At 44.5% G+C, this 15,303-nt stretch overlaps 1 protein-coding gene across 1 annotated transcript in view; it reads left to right on the forward strand.

Annotated features, from left to right (window-relative positions):
* BTNL9 (butyrophilin like 9) overlaps positions 1 to 15,303 on the forward strand; it is a 109,951-nt gene that overhangs the window by 81,466 nt on the left and 13,182 nt on the right. The window contains 3 exon segments of the mRNA XM_012558689.1: positions 10,631 to 10,762; positions 12,406 to 12,753; positions 14,084 to 14,365. Coding sequence (XP_012414143.1) covers positions 10,631 to 10,762; positions 12,406 to 12,753; positions 14,084 to 14,365 — 762 coding nt within the window.

Here is a 15,303-nt window from a genome sequence, read left to right on the forward strand (position 1 = left end):
TATCACCACTCCTATTTAACATTGTGCTGGAAGTCCTAGCTAGAGCAATAAGGCAAGAAAAAGAAATAAAGGGCATCCAAACTGGTAATGAAGAAGTTAAACTGTCCCTATATGTGGATGATATGATACTATACACAGAAAACCCAAAAGACTCCATAAGAAAACTACTGGTACTAATAGATTCAGCAGAGTAGCAGGATACAAGATAAACATACAAAAATCAGTTGGATTCTTATATACCAATAAAGAGAATGATGAAAAGGAAATCAGGAAAACAGTACCATTTATAATAGCCCCTAAAAAAATAACATACTTAGGAATAAATCTCACTAGGGATGTAAACGGCCTATATGAAGAAAACTACAAAACAGTACTGCAAGAAACCAAACAAGATCTACATAAATGGAAAAACTTACCATGCTCATGGATAGGTAGACTCAACGTTGTGAAAATGACAATTTTACAAAGCAATTTACAAATACAATGCAATCCCAATCCAAATACCAACAACATTCTTTAAAGAGATGGAAAAACTAATCATTAACTTTACATGGGAAGGGAAGAAACCCCAAATAACTAAAGCACTATTGAAAAGAAGAATAATGTAGGAAGACTCCCACTATCTGACCTCAGAACCTACTATACTACTTTGGTAGTCAAAGCAGCCTGGTACTTGTAAAACAACAGATACATTGACCAATGGAACAGAATTGAGAACGCAGATGTAAATCCATCCACCTATGGTCACCTGATCTTCAACAAGGGCCCAAAGTCCATCAGATGGGGAAAAGACAGTTTTTTTAACAAATAGTGCTGGCAAAACTGGATATCCATCTGCAAAAAAAAAAATGAAACAGGACCCATATCTCACACCATATAGAAAAACGAATTTACAATGGATCAAAGACCTAAATATAAAGCCAAAAACTATAAAGTTCAGAGAAGAAAAAATAGGATCAATGATAGAGGCCTTAATACATGGCATTAACAGGGTACAAACCATAAACAACAACACACAAACTACAGAAGATAGGCTAGATAACTGGAACCTTCTAAAATTAAACACTTATGCTCATCAAAAGACTTCACCAAAAGAGTAAAAAGAGAACCTACAGACTGAGAAAAATTTTTTCTGCTATTACAAATCAGACAAAGTCTAATCTCTAAAATCTACATGATCCAACACCTCTACGATAAAAATACAAATAATCCAATTAAAAAATGGGCAAAGGAAATGAACAGACACTTCACCAAAGAAGACATTCAAGTGGTCAACAGACACATGAGGAAATGCTTGCAATCACTAGCCATTAGAGAAATGCAAAACAAAACCACAATGAGATGCCATCTCACCTCAGCATTACTGGCACAAATCAGAAAAACAGGAAATAACAAATGATGGAGAGGATGTGGGGAGATCAGAACTCTTATACACTGCTCGTGGGAATGCAAAATGATACAACCATTTTGGAAAACGATAAGGCAATTCCTTAGAAAGCTAGAAATAGAGATACCATTTGATCCAGCAATCCCACTCCTAGGAATATATGCTAGAGAAATAAGAGTCATCACACAAGTAGACATACACATATCCATGTTCATTGTAGCATTGTTCACAACAGCAAAAAGATGGAAACAACCAAGATGCCCATCAACAGAGGAATGCATAAACAAACTATGGTACATATGCACAATGGTGTATTATACAACGATAAATAACAATGATGAATCTATGAAGCATCTCATAACATGGATGAATCTGGAGATATTATGCTGTGTGAAATAAGTCAATCACAAAAGGACAAATATTGTATAAGTCCACTACTGTAAAAACCCATGAAAATGTTTACACACAAAAAGAAACAATCTTTGATGGTTCTGAGGGAGGGGAGGGATGGAAAAGGAAAAACACTAAATAGACAATACGTAAGTGGTAACTTTGGTGAAGGGTAACACAGTACACAATACTGGGGAAGCCAGCACAACTTGTATAAGGCAAGGTCATGGAAGCTCCATAGACACGTCCAAACTCCCTGAGGGACCAGGTTGCTGGGTTGAGGGCTGCGGGGACCATGGTCTCAGAGAACATCTAGCTCAATTGGCATAACATAGTTTATAAAGAAAATGTTCAACATTCACTTTGGTGAGCAGTGTCTGGGGTCTTAAAAGCTTGTGAGTGGCCATCTAAGATACTCCATTGGTCTCACCCCATTGGGAGCAAGGGAGAATGAAGAAAACGAAAGATACAAGGGAATGATTAGTCCAAAGGACTAATGGACCACAACTACCACGGCCTCCACTAGACTGAGTCCAGTAACTAGATGGTGCCTGGCTACCACCACTGACTACTCTGACAGGGATCACAACAGAGGGTCCCGGACAGAGTTGGAGAAAAATGTAGAGCAAAATCCTAACTCACAAAAAAAGACCAGACTTATTGGCCTGACAGAGACTGGAGAAACCGCAAGAGTATGGCCCCCAGACACCGTTTTAGTTCAGTAATGAAGTCACTCCCGCGGTTCACCCTTCAGCCAAAGGTTAGACAGGCCCATAAAACAAAACGAGACTAAAGGGGCACACCAGCCCAAAGACAAGGACTACAAGTCAGGAGGGGACAGGAAAGCTGGTAATAGGGAACCCAAGGTCAAGACGGGAGTGTTGACAAGTCACGGGGCTGTTAACCAATGTCATAAAACAGTATGTGTACGAACTGTTTAATGAGAAACTAGTTTGTTCTGTAAACCTTCATCTAAAGTACAATAAAAAGTAAGAAGAAAAGAAAAGAAAAAAAATCCATTGGTTTTGAGCCTATTCCAACTCACCGTGACCCTATAGGCAGAGTAGAACTGCCCCTTAGGGTTTCTGAGGAGCGGCTGGTGGATATGAACTGCCAACCTTTTGTCTAGCAAGCAAGCTCTTAACCACTGCACCACCAGGGCCAGCTCAAAGACCACTCATTAAAGCATTTAGTAAGGTCCCTAGGTGGCGCAAATGGTTTGTGCTCAACTGCTAACCTAAAGGTTGGTGGTTTAAACCCACCCAGCAGTAACTCAGAAAAAAGCCCTGGCAATTTGTTTCCATCAAGATTATAGCCAAGAAAACCCTATGAAGCAGTTTTGCTCTGTAACACATGGGCTCACCTTGAGTCAAAATCAACTTAAATTGACGGCAACAACAGAGCATTTGGTTTTTCAAATTGTTTGTCACCCCATCCTTTGTGTTTCCCCAATACTTCACTTACAGTCAACGGTAGGGACAATGATTTGTTCACCTTTTATTATCCAATACTGTAGTGAGTTCGAGAAAGTTCTGGGCAGATCAAGGAAAGAGATATGACCGCGAGATAGCAGCATAGAAAAAAAAAAAAGAAACAGCCTAGTGTGCATCAACAGATGAATAGAGAAACAAAATATGGTATACACGTATGATGGAATATTACTAAGCCATAAAGAGAAATGAAGTTTTGATACATACTACAACATGAATGAACCTTTAAAATGTTACACTGAATGAAATAAGCCAGACACAAAAGGACAAATATTGTATGATCCGACTTACATGAAATATCTAGAATAGGCAAATGAGTAGAGACAAAAGTTTATTAGTGGTTACCAGGGACTAGGGGGAGGGAGAAATGGGAGTTATTGCTGAAGGGGTACTGAGTTTCTATCTGGAGTGATGTAAAACTTTTGGAAATGGATAGTGGTGATAGTAGCACAACATGGTGAATGTAACTAATTTAATTGAATTGTACACATAAAATGATTAAAATGACAAAATTTTTGTAATATATATTTTGCCACAATAAAAATGTTTAAAAAAAGACATAGCCTAATCATTTCTTCTTGTTATGGCATCTTTAGGTAACTCAGCCTTGGTCAAACTCTAAGTTTGGGCTGGCTCTCTTTCTACCATGAACAGTGGCACCCACCAGAGTCCATCTACTTCCCATCTCCAAACGCTCAGGACTCATGCGAGTGCTGTTTTCACAAAGTCTGCATTCTTTTACAACCAATTCTTACTCTTCATGGCATAAGGGGCATAGTCGGAGTTCCCTATCCCACTTACTTCTACATGTTAAAAGAAGATGTTGGCCAAATGGCTATTGACCTTGGAAGACATAAGACTGGTTGGGTAGTGGGAGGTGTGTGCAACTCCTGAAGCCTCATACATCCATCCAGGAACTCAGCTAAAGATTAGTGCCTGCATCTCAGAAAGCAGTCAGTATGTTTTCCCCTCTCTTTCTCAGTGTTTGTGTGTGTTTCACTATCTGTGTGACAAAAGCACAATGGTGGACACTGTGCCAGCTGACAGGCAAAGGAATTTTCAGCCTGAGCTTTTCGGGAACAACAAAGGAAGGTATGTAATGAGGAAGGCTCAGGGGGCCATGCTTTGGGCTGGAGAGGGTAGATTGATGAGAAATCATCAAATCCACTTTTTTGCCCCTGAACATTGCAGAACAAAATCCATCTCCCTTACTGACTGTTTCCTCTTTTATATGCCAACTCCATGCAATTGGCTAACATCCTTTGTGAGGCAGAATCTACGCTGGTCTCTGGGAGAATATAGCAAGGGCCAAGGAGACTCAGTCACTGAACTTCAGGAGTCAGAACTGTAGTTGAAAAGACAGTATAGACACATAAAGACATTTGCAAATGTGCCCCCATGAGATATTTATACCAGTTCAAACTATATGGGGCAATTTGAAGAGTAAGAAGAATGACTTGTGCACCCAGAGAGAGGTCCAGTTCACCCAGGAAAACTTACTGGAAGGGGAAGTTTTAAGCAAGATTTCATCAAAGAAAAGCGGGATTGGCAGAGAAGTGGTGGGTGGGATGACACACGCAAAGGCATGGAGGTGAACATGACAGCCACATGTGCTTGGCTGGTGAAGAGATTAGGGGCCAAGAATAAAAAGAGAGAAGGCTAGAAATACAAATCATTGGGTGAACTCTGAGGATGAGGGAAAACACTTTATTTCACAAACTCAGGAGAAGAGATGACTCACCCTTCCCAAGCCCACCTCTGTGCTCTCAGGTTTACCTTAAGCCATTCTTCTATTGTCATGTTCCCCTGGCAGGAGAGAAGGACTAATTCATATACTTGTGAATTTGGCATGGCTTTTCATTCCGTCTCCTCAGGTACCCACGCCTGCCCAGAAAAGTAGTGTGTATGAGAATGGCCTTTGTATTGGAACAGGGGATTTTCCCGCTTCTCCACTCTCACGGTGAGGGCTGGTGTCCACCAAGGAGAATTGTCCTAAATTACTGATGCAGACTATATAAGGCATAGGTTCTCCGAGGGCAGGTGGGAGTCCTTCCTTTCCCCTATTACTTACAGCCCCCCGCCACAAGTCAAGGGCTCACCCTCTGTCTTAGTTACCTAGCGTTGCTTTAGCAAAATACCACAGAGTGGATGGCTTTAAAAAACAGAAATTTATTGTCTTACAATTCTGGAAGCTAGGGGTCCAAATCAGGGTATCAGCTACATTGATTCCTTCTGAGGGCTCTGAGGAAAAATCTGTTCCATGCCTCTCTCCTAGCATCTGGTGGCTCCCAGCAAACCTTGGCCTTCCTTGGCTTGCCTCTGCCTCTGTAGTCATGTAGCCATCCTTCTTCTGTTCTCCACTTTTATAAAACACCACTCAGATGGGATTAGTAACCACCCTACTCCAGTATAATTTAACTGATCACATCTTCAAAGACCCTATTTGCAAACAAGGTCACATTCAAGGTACCAGGGATTAGGACTTCAACATATCTTTTGGGGTGACACGGTATCAATCCATAACAACCTCTGCTTTGGATATAGGTCCTAGGAAAGGGGGTTGCCCATATGAAGCTGGTGGAATGTGACACAAGGTCCCCTAGTTCCTGATGGACAATCCACCCTGAAGTGCCAGCCCTGGCAGGTAGAGTTTCCCTTCCATGTCCCACAAGGGCTGTGTCTGGGAGTCTGCATTCCTGCTGTGACAACCTACCCTCCCTGAAGCAGGGTGGAGGCCTCAGATGGCCTCAAGGAGTATGCTCAGGGGAAGTGCAGCAATGAAAAGTAGCCCTTCAAAATAGCCCTTACCACAACTGCAATTTTTCTTCTCTAGACTGAATCACTTGGGACCGTTTGAACATCCAAATGGTCCTTGACTGCTCATCAAACAATGTTCCACTTTCCTGTGGCGCATTCAGGGTTCTCTGCAACTTGGTCCCATCTATTTCTGTTCGAAGAGTCCCTGGGTGGCACAAATAGTAAAACACTTGACTACTAATCAAAAGGTTGGCAGTTTGAATCCAGAGGCACCACAGAAGAAAGCCCTGGTAAATCTGCTTCCGAAAGCTCACCGCCTTGAAAACTGTATGGAGCACAGCTCTACTCTGCAACACATGCAGTTGTCATGAATCGGAATCAACTCAGCAGCAACTGTTTGGTTGTTTTGCTATTTTTGTTCAGCCTTCCCTTCCACTGGTGAATTTCCTAAACCCTCACTGCAATCCTGTAGTCTTTTCCAACCCTCCTCACACATACTACTCATCACCCTCCCCTGAGGATGTCTGCCCCCCTCCCCTCCATCACATTCCTGACCTTGCTGTTATTCCGTGTTCATTTTAAGTTTAATCTGCTGGTGAGCTCTCGTCTAGCCCCTCAGCCCTATGGACATGAACCCACCATTTGAGCTTACCATTCAGCCCTTTTTGCTGCCTTAGAACATCATTATGCATGCGTAAGTCCTATCTGTCTGAACCTGTAGTCACCTTGAAGTTGGTAACCCACAGCTCACTGGCTTTCACCTCCACTTAATCACGCAGAATTCCAGCACCGGCATAGACTCCTCCCAAAAAAACAGGCATTTCTGGGAGACCCTGGGGATGTCCTGCATGTGCTTGAGGTACCCTGTGCCACAGCACTAACCTGTCCCTGAGGGGGATGCCAGTGTGGGGCACAGCCAGGTGGCTGGCATCTCGGTCCCATGCACTTCTCTCCCGAAGTTGCACCATGGTCTATGGCAAAATGGGATGAAGGTGGGGTAGTGCTTGCTTCTTCTTTGAGCTCCATTCCACTAGAGAAATACAATTACTGTGCCCCCACTATATCTCCAAGTCGTATTTGAAATAACTCTTACAGTTTTTACTTACAGCAACGCTTTCATGCTATCTTTTGTTCTGACCTTGCCCTGCAGAGAAGCATCTGTCAGGTTAAGATTTGGGCACTAAAAAAACCAGTTGCTGTCAAGTTGACCACGACTCATGGAGACCCCGTGTATGTCAGAGTAGAACTGTGCTCCACAGGTTTTCAATGGTTGATTTTTCAGAAGTAGATTACCAGGCCTTTCCTCCAAGGTGCCTCTGGGTGGACTCAAACCACCAATCTTTCTGTTAGTAGCCAAGCACATTAACCATTCACACCACTCAGAGACTCTGAGTTGGACACTAGCCCCCTTCCCTAACCCTTGGCTAGTGGAGATTCCAGTCCAGTCTCTGTCTCTCTCTCTGTGATGGGGAGGGGAGAGGGTCTAGTAGGGATGGCCATCCTGACTCTCTGGAGTCCCAGCTCTGCCCACCCAGAGATTTCAGGCAGCCAGCCAAGCATTTTCTCCCTGCTCTCAGCCTCTGCAGCTGCAGTCTCTATGAAGCTTCCAGATAACTTTCCTTTCCTAAGACCCCTGGAAGGAAATCTTCAATGGAAATTCAACTCAGGAGTTTCCTCACAGAGGCAGGATGTGACGAGGAGCCTTCCTGGTTTTGTTCTTTCTATCTTGGTTTCTATACCAAAGGGCAGAACACATAGCGTGTGTCTTAAGGTAGAAGGTGGATGAGTAATTCTGTCACAGATGGGCTGGCCCTCTGAACTCAGGGGCTGGTCCATGTCTAGGGGATTTTAGCATCTTGGACTGAGACACTTTACAACAATCATTTCCCTTTGCAGGGGGGATTTGAGATTGCCCAGGACTCATCTGCCATTTTGGGCACTTTGCTGCTACCTATCAGGTAAGTAGCTCATTCTCAACACCTGTCTACATCTCCACTTTTCAGAAATGGAAAAGAGAAAATTATGGGGAGAGGCTTTGGGGACAGCATGAGTTGGAACCATCTTACTAGCTGAGCCTAGCTGCAGGATGGGGTTTTGAGTGTGGCCTGGAGGAGATGCCTGTTCAGGCAGCTCACAGCTGAGGAGGCAGGATCTAACCGTCCCATTTCACCATTAGACGAAAAGGGTTTTAAGTCTTACTGAGGCTGCTCTCTTGGGACTAAGGACAGAAATCCTCTTGTGGACCTATTGAAATCAAACTAAAGCAGGCTAGTGCACATTAATTGCCTGCTTGTGGAGTGCAAGGCATTGCAGTGGGCCTTGGGAGGGAGCAGTGGGGAAGAATGGGAAAATCCTACGCCTTGTTATTGTTGTTAGTTGCTGTGAGGTCGATTCTAACTCATGGTGAGCCCATGTGTGCAGAGTACAACTACTCCATAGGGTTTTCAAGGCTGTGACCTTTCAGAAGCAGATCACTAGGACTGTCTTCCTAGGTGCCTCTGGGTGGATTTGAACCACTAACTTTTCTTCGAGTAGTGGAGCGCTTAGGGAATGGAAGGAGGGCAAAACACACCACCATTACACAGCCTGGGCTTACAAAAGTAGCAAAAGCAAAACATAATAATCTTTAAAGAGAGATTCAAGAGCTCAGTAACTGGAAATCCAGACAGTATAAGGTGTTGCTTAAGAAATGAAGGTTCTGGAGGAGAGAAACTGGAATAGGGCCGGAACTGGGCAGTGAGAAAATGAGAAGGAAATAAAAGAAAGTAAAGTAGGGAGAAGGAGGCCTGGTGGTGCAGTGGCTAGGTGCTCAGCTGCTAACAGCAACTGCAGTTTGAAGCTACCAGCCATTCTACAGGAGAAAGACGTAGCAGGCTGCTTCCATAAAGATTACAGCCTCGGAAACCCTTTACCAAAAAAAAAAAAAAAACAAACCAAACCTCTTGCTATCAAGTCGATTCCCACTCATAGCGACCCTACAGGACAGAGTAGAACTGCCCACAGGACTTCCAAGGAGCAGCTGGTGGATTCAAACTGCCAACCTTTTGGTTACCTGACAAGCTCTTAATCATTGTGCCACCAGGGCTCCAGAAACCCTTTGGGGTAGTTCTATTCTGTCCTATAGGGTCAGTGTGAGTCAGGAATTGACTCCAAGGCAATGAGTCAATTTTTTTTTGTTGTTGTTGGGTGGGGCGGAGAAAGTAAGGAAGGAGAAAAATTGTCTCCCCTGGTAAAGGATGGGGGCATTTCTTCTGCATCAGTATGCAGGACAAATGTCTCAGGAGAGAATATCCCAGAGGCTCCAGGAGAACTCCAGGGAAAATGTATCCCACCAGAGAAGCTTAGCTCAAGCCTGAGGCCTCCCTTTCTGCTCCACCCTTCCCCTCACTGGGTTCCCCATCTTCCCCAAATATCCAGTGTATCCAGCCTCTCACCCTTTCCTCTAGCAAAATCTCACCTGGAACAGAACTGAAATCCATTCCCACTGTGGCATGAATAGCTGAAGTCTTAAAGCGTTTCCCTTCGCAGTAATAAGTGTACTTCAAGAAGGAGCAGAGCCTTTAAACTGGTGAGATAAACTCGTAAAGGGCAAACTTCAGCCAGCAAGTGGGGAGAAGGATCCATTTAGAGAACAAAGAGGCATTCTGCTGTCTGAAATCACCAACTTTTCCCTCAGGAAATTGCCAGACCCCTTCCCTCAGATTGAAGGATTTTAAGACAATGTCCTTGAGTGTTGGCACCAAGGGATCACAGTGCATCATGTACTTTCTGTCTAAAGCTTCAGTTGGCAAAGCTGTAGGAAGACTCCAGTTTTAATTTATCTAGCAATGGGATTTTTGCTTTTTTATTCATTGGTTGGTTGGTTGGTTTTCTGGCTGACATCCTTGAGATCCATGCCACTTCTTCAGTCCATTTCTAAGATGGCTAATCAGGCTATGGGTTATAGCCAGAGAAGCTCACGAGGCTCCACAACATGGTCACAGTTTTGGGTAACAGGAGTGACTGAAGGGTGAACCTAGACTTGACACAGGAAAAGGCTGGTGAGAAATCTGTATCCAGAGAACTAGCAGAGCACAGGCTCTGAGACCAGACAGCTTGGCTAGGATGCCAACTCCACCACTTATTAGCTGTGTATCTTGTGTATTCCTTTGTTTTGTGGACCTGGTGTTCCAGGGCAAAGGGAAGTGGGAGAAAAGTTAAGTAGCTAGTGTTAGGGCCAGGAGAAAAAAATGCATCTGAGATTTCCCATGATTTCCCTTTGTTTGGGGAAAGTCACTAAACCTAGAGGAGTGTGGCACTGCAGCCCCACCCTCCCGTAATGCGAGTCTATTCCTGGCTCTAAATAATACTCAGTTCAGAGCTGCTTCCTGTGGGAGCCTTTGGTCCTGTCCCCTCAAAGCTCCATGAGCCTGAGCAAGGCCCGTGAAGCTATTAACAGTGCTGCCTGGTAAAATTAGAAGCAGCTCTCACAGCTGGCCTTGGCATTGGGGCTGATAAGGAACTCAAGAGCCAGACAAAAAATAGTTGAGGCAAGGACAGACCTCTGGTCTGATGGCCAACGTTCCAATTCCTCAGAGCCACTTAGCATTTCTTTGTTCCCCTCCAGGTGGCCACCACTGCTGGCAGGAGATGGAGAATTTCCCAGTCTCCCTGGACTCTTGGTATCGAGTACCTCTGCCTAGCAGTCTCTTCTTCCTCATCCACCTCCTTCTCTTCCCACCTGGGAAGCTGAGTTCAGGTAGTGTGTCTGGTCTGCACCCTGTCCTGTCAAGACATGAGCACCTCAGCTTCTGTCCGTCTCTTCTTCCCCCAGATGCAGCCCCAGGCAGAGATCTTATAAACTAGTACCAGGCTGTACCAGTGGCTAAAATACACAAAAATTTCCATCCCAGTTGTTAAATTGCCACTTCCTCTGAGCATCATCTAGCCCCTTTAGTGCTCCACCACCATTTCTCCAGCCACCAGTATCATTTACATACTTCCCCAGGATCCCTCAGTTAACAGGCATCCAAGGAGGCACAGCAGGAAGGTGCCAGGAGACTCTCACTGGTCTGTACTTGTGCTGAGCCAGTTGGTAAATATGTTTCACTCCACCCCTGCGTATAGGCACAACTTTTGAGGAGCAGGAAGGACTTCAGTCCTACCATCTCTCCTGAAAGAAGCAGCTAACAGAAGTTATAATTATGCAAATGTTATTCCCTAATCCCCTGGTCTGGAAACCAGGGACTCTTGGGTGACTGAGGCACAGCCCAGGTCCTCAAGCAGCTTGTAGTCAAGGTAGGAGGCTGGACATGACCTAAGCAGCTATCCAGCTGTGTGACCAAGGCTGCTAGAGAACCGTATCCAAAGACTTGGGGAACACAGCTAAGAGAGCAATTTGCCTTTCTCCTGGAAAGCTAAGAAAAGCCACAGAGAGGAGCTGCTGTTCAAGCCGAGCCTGGCAGAATGTATATTCTCCAGGAAGATGACAGGTGGAGGGTAAACTGAGTCAGGGTGTGTCCATGTAAAGGGTCAGGCATCAGGTGTGTAGGGAGAAACAGCTAGAGAGAATCTGGACAGTGAAGCTGGTAGGAAGGGTGTTGGAGCTTCACTCAGTGGAGAGCAAGGTGACGTGAACAGAAAAAGTTACCTCTATGTTCTGTGAGCAAAGTGAATGATGGTGAGGGATCCATGGAGGGAGAGTTTTGGGGATGGGATTTTAGCTGAACTTGGAAGGAAGGAAAGGAGATGCATGGAGGTCAGACAGAAGAAAGTAAGGGTATGCTGAGTGGCAGAGAACAGCTTATGCAAAGGAACAGCAGCAGGCACAGGCAACTCTCATGAAATTGCAGAAAACAGATTAGCTTGGGAGGAGCAGAGGGGCCACATGGAGACATCACTGATGAGGAGGACAATCAAATGAAACCTCATGATAAACAGAAGTCTTGAAAGCAAGATTTGCTCTTAGATAGGAAAAACCATGAAGCAGGGAGCTCTCATAGATTATTTTTAATACCTTTTGTTATTACAGAAGCTGTAAGTGAACATTAAAAAAAATTAGATTCCCCAGGTGATCTTGTTAAAACGTTGATTCTGATTCAGTGTATCTGGGTGGAAATGCAAATTCTCAGCAGGGGGGTCGAACCAGAAAGAACCACACTGGTTCAAAACAGTAACCAGCCCAGCACTACCTAGTGTATCTGGTTGTAACATCCTTTGTGTGTTTTTTAATCTAGCACACTCAATTTTTGAAATAACAATTACTGGTTCAAGAAACTAGGCCAATTGTCCCATAGAATGTCCCACCTTTGTCGTCTGAACGGTTTACTGGAAGAGGGGTGTGATGAAAAATCATATTGATGAGGGCTGATTTTGGCAGTTGTTATGGCTTCCCGTTCCTAGAGGAAGTCAAGGTGGTAGGCCCTGGGGAATCCATCCTGGCCCACATCGGGGAAGAGATAGAGTTCTCGTGTCACCTGTGGCCAGACCTGGACGCCGAGCACATGGAGATCCTCTGGTTCCGGAGCCAGACCTCTGACGTGGTCCACCTGTACCAGACGGGGCAGGAGCTCTCAGGCCAGCAGATGGTGGAGTTCCGGAACAGGACCAAACTTATCAAGGATGGGATTAGAGATGGCCACGTGATCCTGCTGCTCCACAGCATCGTCCCCTCTGATGAGGGCCCCTATGGATGCCGCTTCCGCTCCAGTGATTTCACTGCCGAAGCTCTCTGGGAGCTGGAGGTAGCAGGTGGGTGACCTGGCCATGCCCCAGCAGTGCAGAAGGAGAAAGGATCAATTTGGATAGAGCTGCATTGCTTGAGTAGGTATAGAATCACAGAGAAAGGGAGAATATCCCTAAAAACAAACAAACAAACAAACAAAAAAACACATACTATTAATAAACTGAGGGAAAGCTCCATTAGAAAATGGGCAAGATATATGAACAGTCCACAAAAACATACACAAATGGCTCTTAAACTAGGAAAAAATGATCACTTTTACTCATAATGAGAGAAACGCAAATTAAAGATACACTAATATACAATATTTTACCTATCAGATTGGCAAAAATTCAAAAGTTGGACCATCCACTCTGTTGGCAGGGCTATAGAGAAGCAGGTCCTTTCATACCGTGTTGGTGGATTTCAAAATCATGACGATCCAGTGGAGGGAATTTGGCAATAGTTAATAGAACTACCTGTGCATCTACCTTTAGAACAGCAATCCCATCTCTAGGAATTTACCCTGAAGATTCACCTCCAACAATATGGAAAGAAAAGCACATGTGTAAGTTTAATCCTTGTAGCATTGTTTGTAATTACAAAATACTGGACACAGCCTATATGCCCAAGCTTAGGAGCCAAGTATGGCACACCCATACAATGGAGTATTATGCAGTTAAAAAGAAAAACAAAAAAATGAGGAGAAGCTCTACAAACTGTTGTGGAGTGATTTCTAGACTATATTGTTAAGAGAAAAAAGCAAGATGTAAAAGAAGTTCTATAGAATGTAAACTTTTGTGTAAGAAAGGAGAGCCATTGCAAAAAGAAACACAGGAAGGATAAGCCAGAAACTAAAGAAATTGGTTACCCAAGGGTGGTGGAATGGGATGGAAGGGATGGAGAAGAACGCGGAGCTTTCTTGAGTATATATTTTATACAGTGTTGATATTTGAACCATATTACTATTTTACCTGTTTAAAAAATGAAGCTAACTCCACAAGGATGTGGAGATAAAAGAGAACAGATAGCCTAAGGAATGAGCTTTGGAGGGATCCAAGAGACAAGACATTCTACTAGAATTTGGGGTGGGGCAATTCTTCATTCTGGGAGGACTGTCCCTTGCATATCAGGACTAAAGTCCAGTAGCACGTCCCTTCCAAATGCCCCACTTTATATTTCTAAATGTCCCTCAGGGGTAGTACTGCCCCCACATGCCACCACTGATCTTGACTGTCATTTACAGTCCATGGGTGGGGGCTGCCAGCCAGTGAGTACAAATGGTGAGTGGTGGCATGGGCTTCATGCACAACTTTTGGGAAGGAACCTAGCCTTTCCCACTCCCCCTGTCTCTCCCAGGGATGGGCTCGGACCCTCACATCTCCCTTGAGGGCTTCAAGGAAGGAGGCATTCACCTGAGGTGCAGCTCCAGTGGCTGGTACCCCAAGCCCATGGCTCAATGGAAAGGCCATCAGGGACAGTGCCTGCCTCCTGAGTCTGAAGCCATCATACAGGATGCTCGGGGCCTGTTCAGTCTGGAAACATCCGTGCTCCTTCAAGGGGGAGCCCAGAGCAACGTGTCCTGCTCCATCCAGAACACCCTCCTGGTCCAGAAGAAAGAGTTTGTGGTCCAGATAGCAGGTCAGTGGTTGCCAGGTCACCCTCATCTTCCTAGTTATCATGTTCTCCAGATCCATTGTCCCAAAGCCTATCCATAAGGACACAATGGACTGTATGCATGTGGGCTGGGCTGAACTTCACACCTGAAAAAGTTAGCAACTAAGTCTACTAAGAGCACAACTGACAAGCCACACAGTAAGGGTGGGGGAGGGGAATGAGGCCCAAAATTTATGTAACAAAGGCCACGCACTAAATCCCATAGTCTCTTCTCATTAGAAGTCATCATGAGAGACTAACCAGCCAGTTGCCGTTAAATCAACTCTGGCTTATGGTGACCCCATATGTGTCAGAGTAGAACTGTGCTCCACAGGCTTTTCAATGGCTGATTTTACCAAGTAGATCACTAGGCCTTTCTTACAGCTGAGCATGTAAACCATATGTACCACCCAGGGACTCCCCATGAGCACCTACTTGTTCCTAATTTCATCCCTTTAGCAGTGTTTATTGAGCACCTACAATGTGCCCAAAACCTCTGTCCTCAGGTTCAAATTCTAGTGGAGGAACAGAAGAGATGAGTAAATTGCATCATACTTTAGAGGGTTTCAGGTGCCCTGGAGAAAAACGAAGCAAGGAAGGGTGCTAGGGAGTGGCAGGACGTGCACATGGACTTAAAAAAGATGGATCAGGGAAGAGTTTTAGGTGAGGCCATTATCTACTACCAAAGTCTTGTACAAGGCACTCAGAAGGGTGCAGACTGAACTTCCAGTGTTTAATGCACATGGTTCTAATTGTTCTTTTTTTCCAGATTTTTTTAATATTTAAATTTTTTTTATTGTATTTTAGGTGAAGGTTTACAGAACAAATAGTTTCTCATTAAACAGTCGGTACACATACTGTTTCATGACATTGGTTAACAACCCCACGACATGTCGACCCTCTCCCTTCTCGACCTTTTTTTT

The sequence above is a fragment of the Trichechus manatus genome, unplaced genomic scaffold, assembly GCF_000243295.1.
Source record: "Trichechus manatus latirostris isolate Lorelei unplaced genomic scaffold, TriManLat1.0 scaffold00181, whole genome shotgun sequence".
NCBI classification, from domain to species: Eukaryota; Metazoa; Chordata; class Mammalia; order Sirenia; family Trichechidae; genus Trichechus; species Trichechus manatus.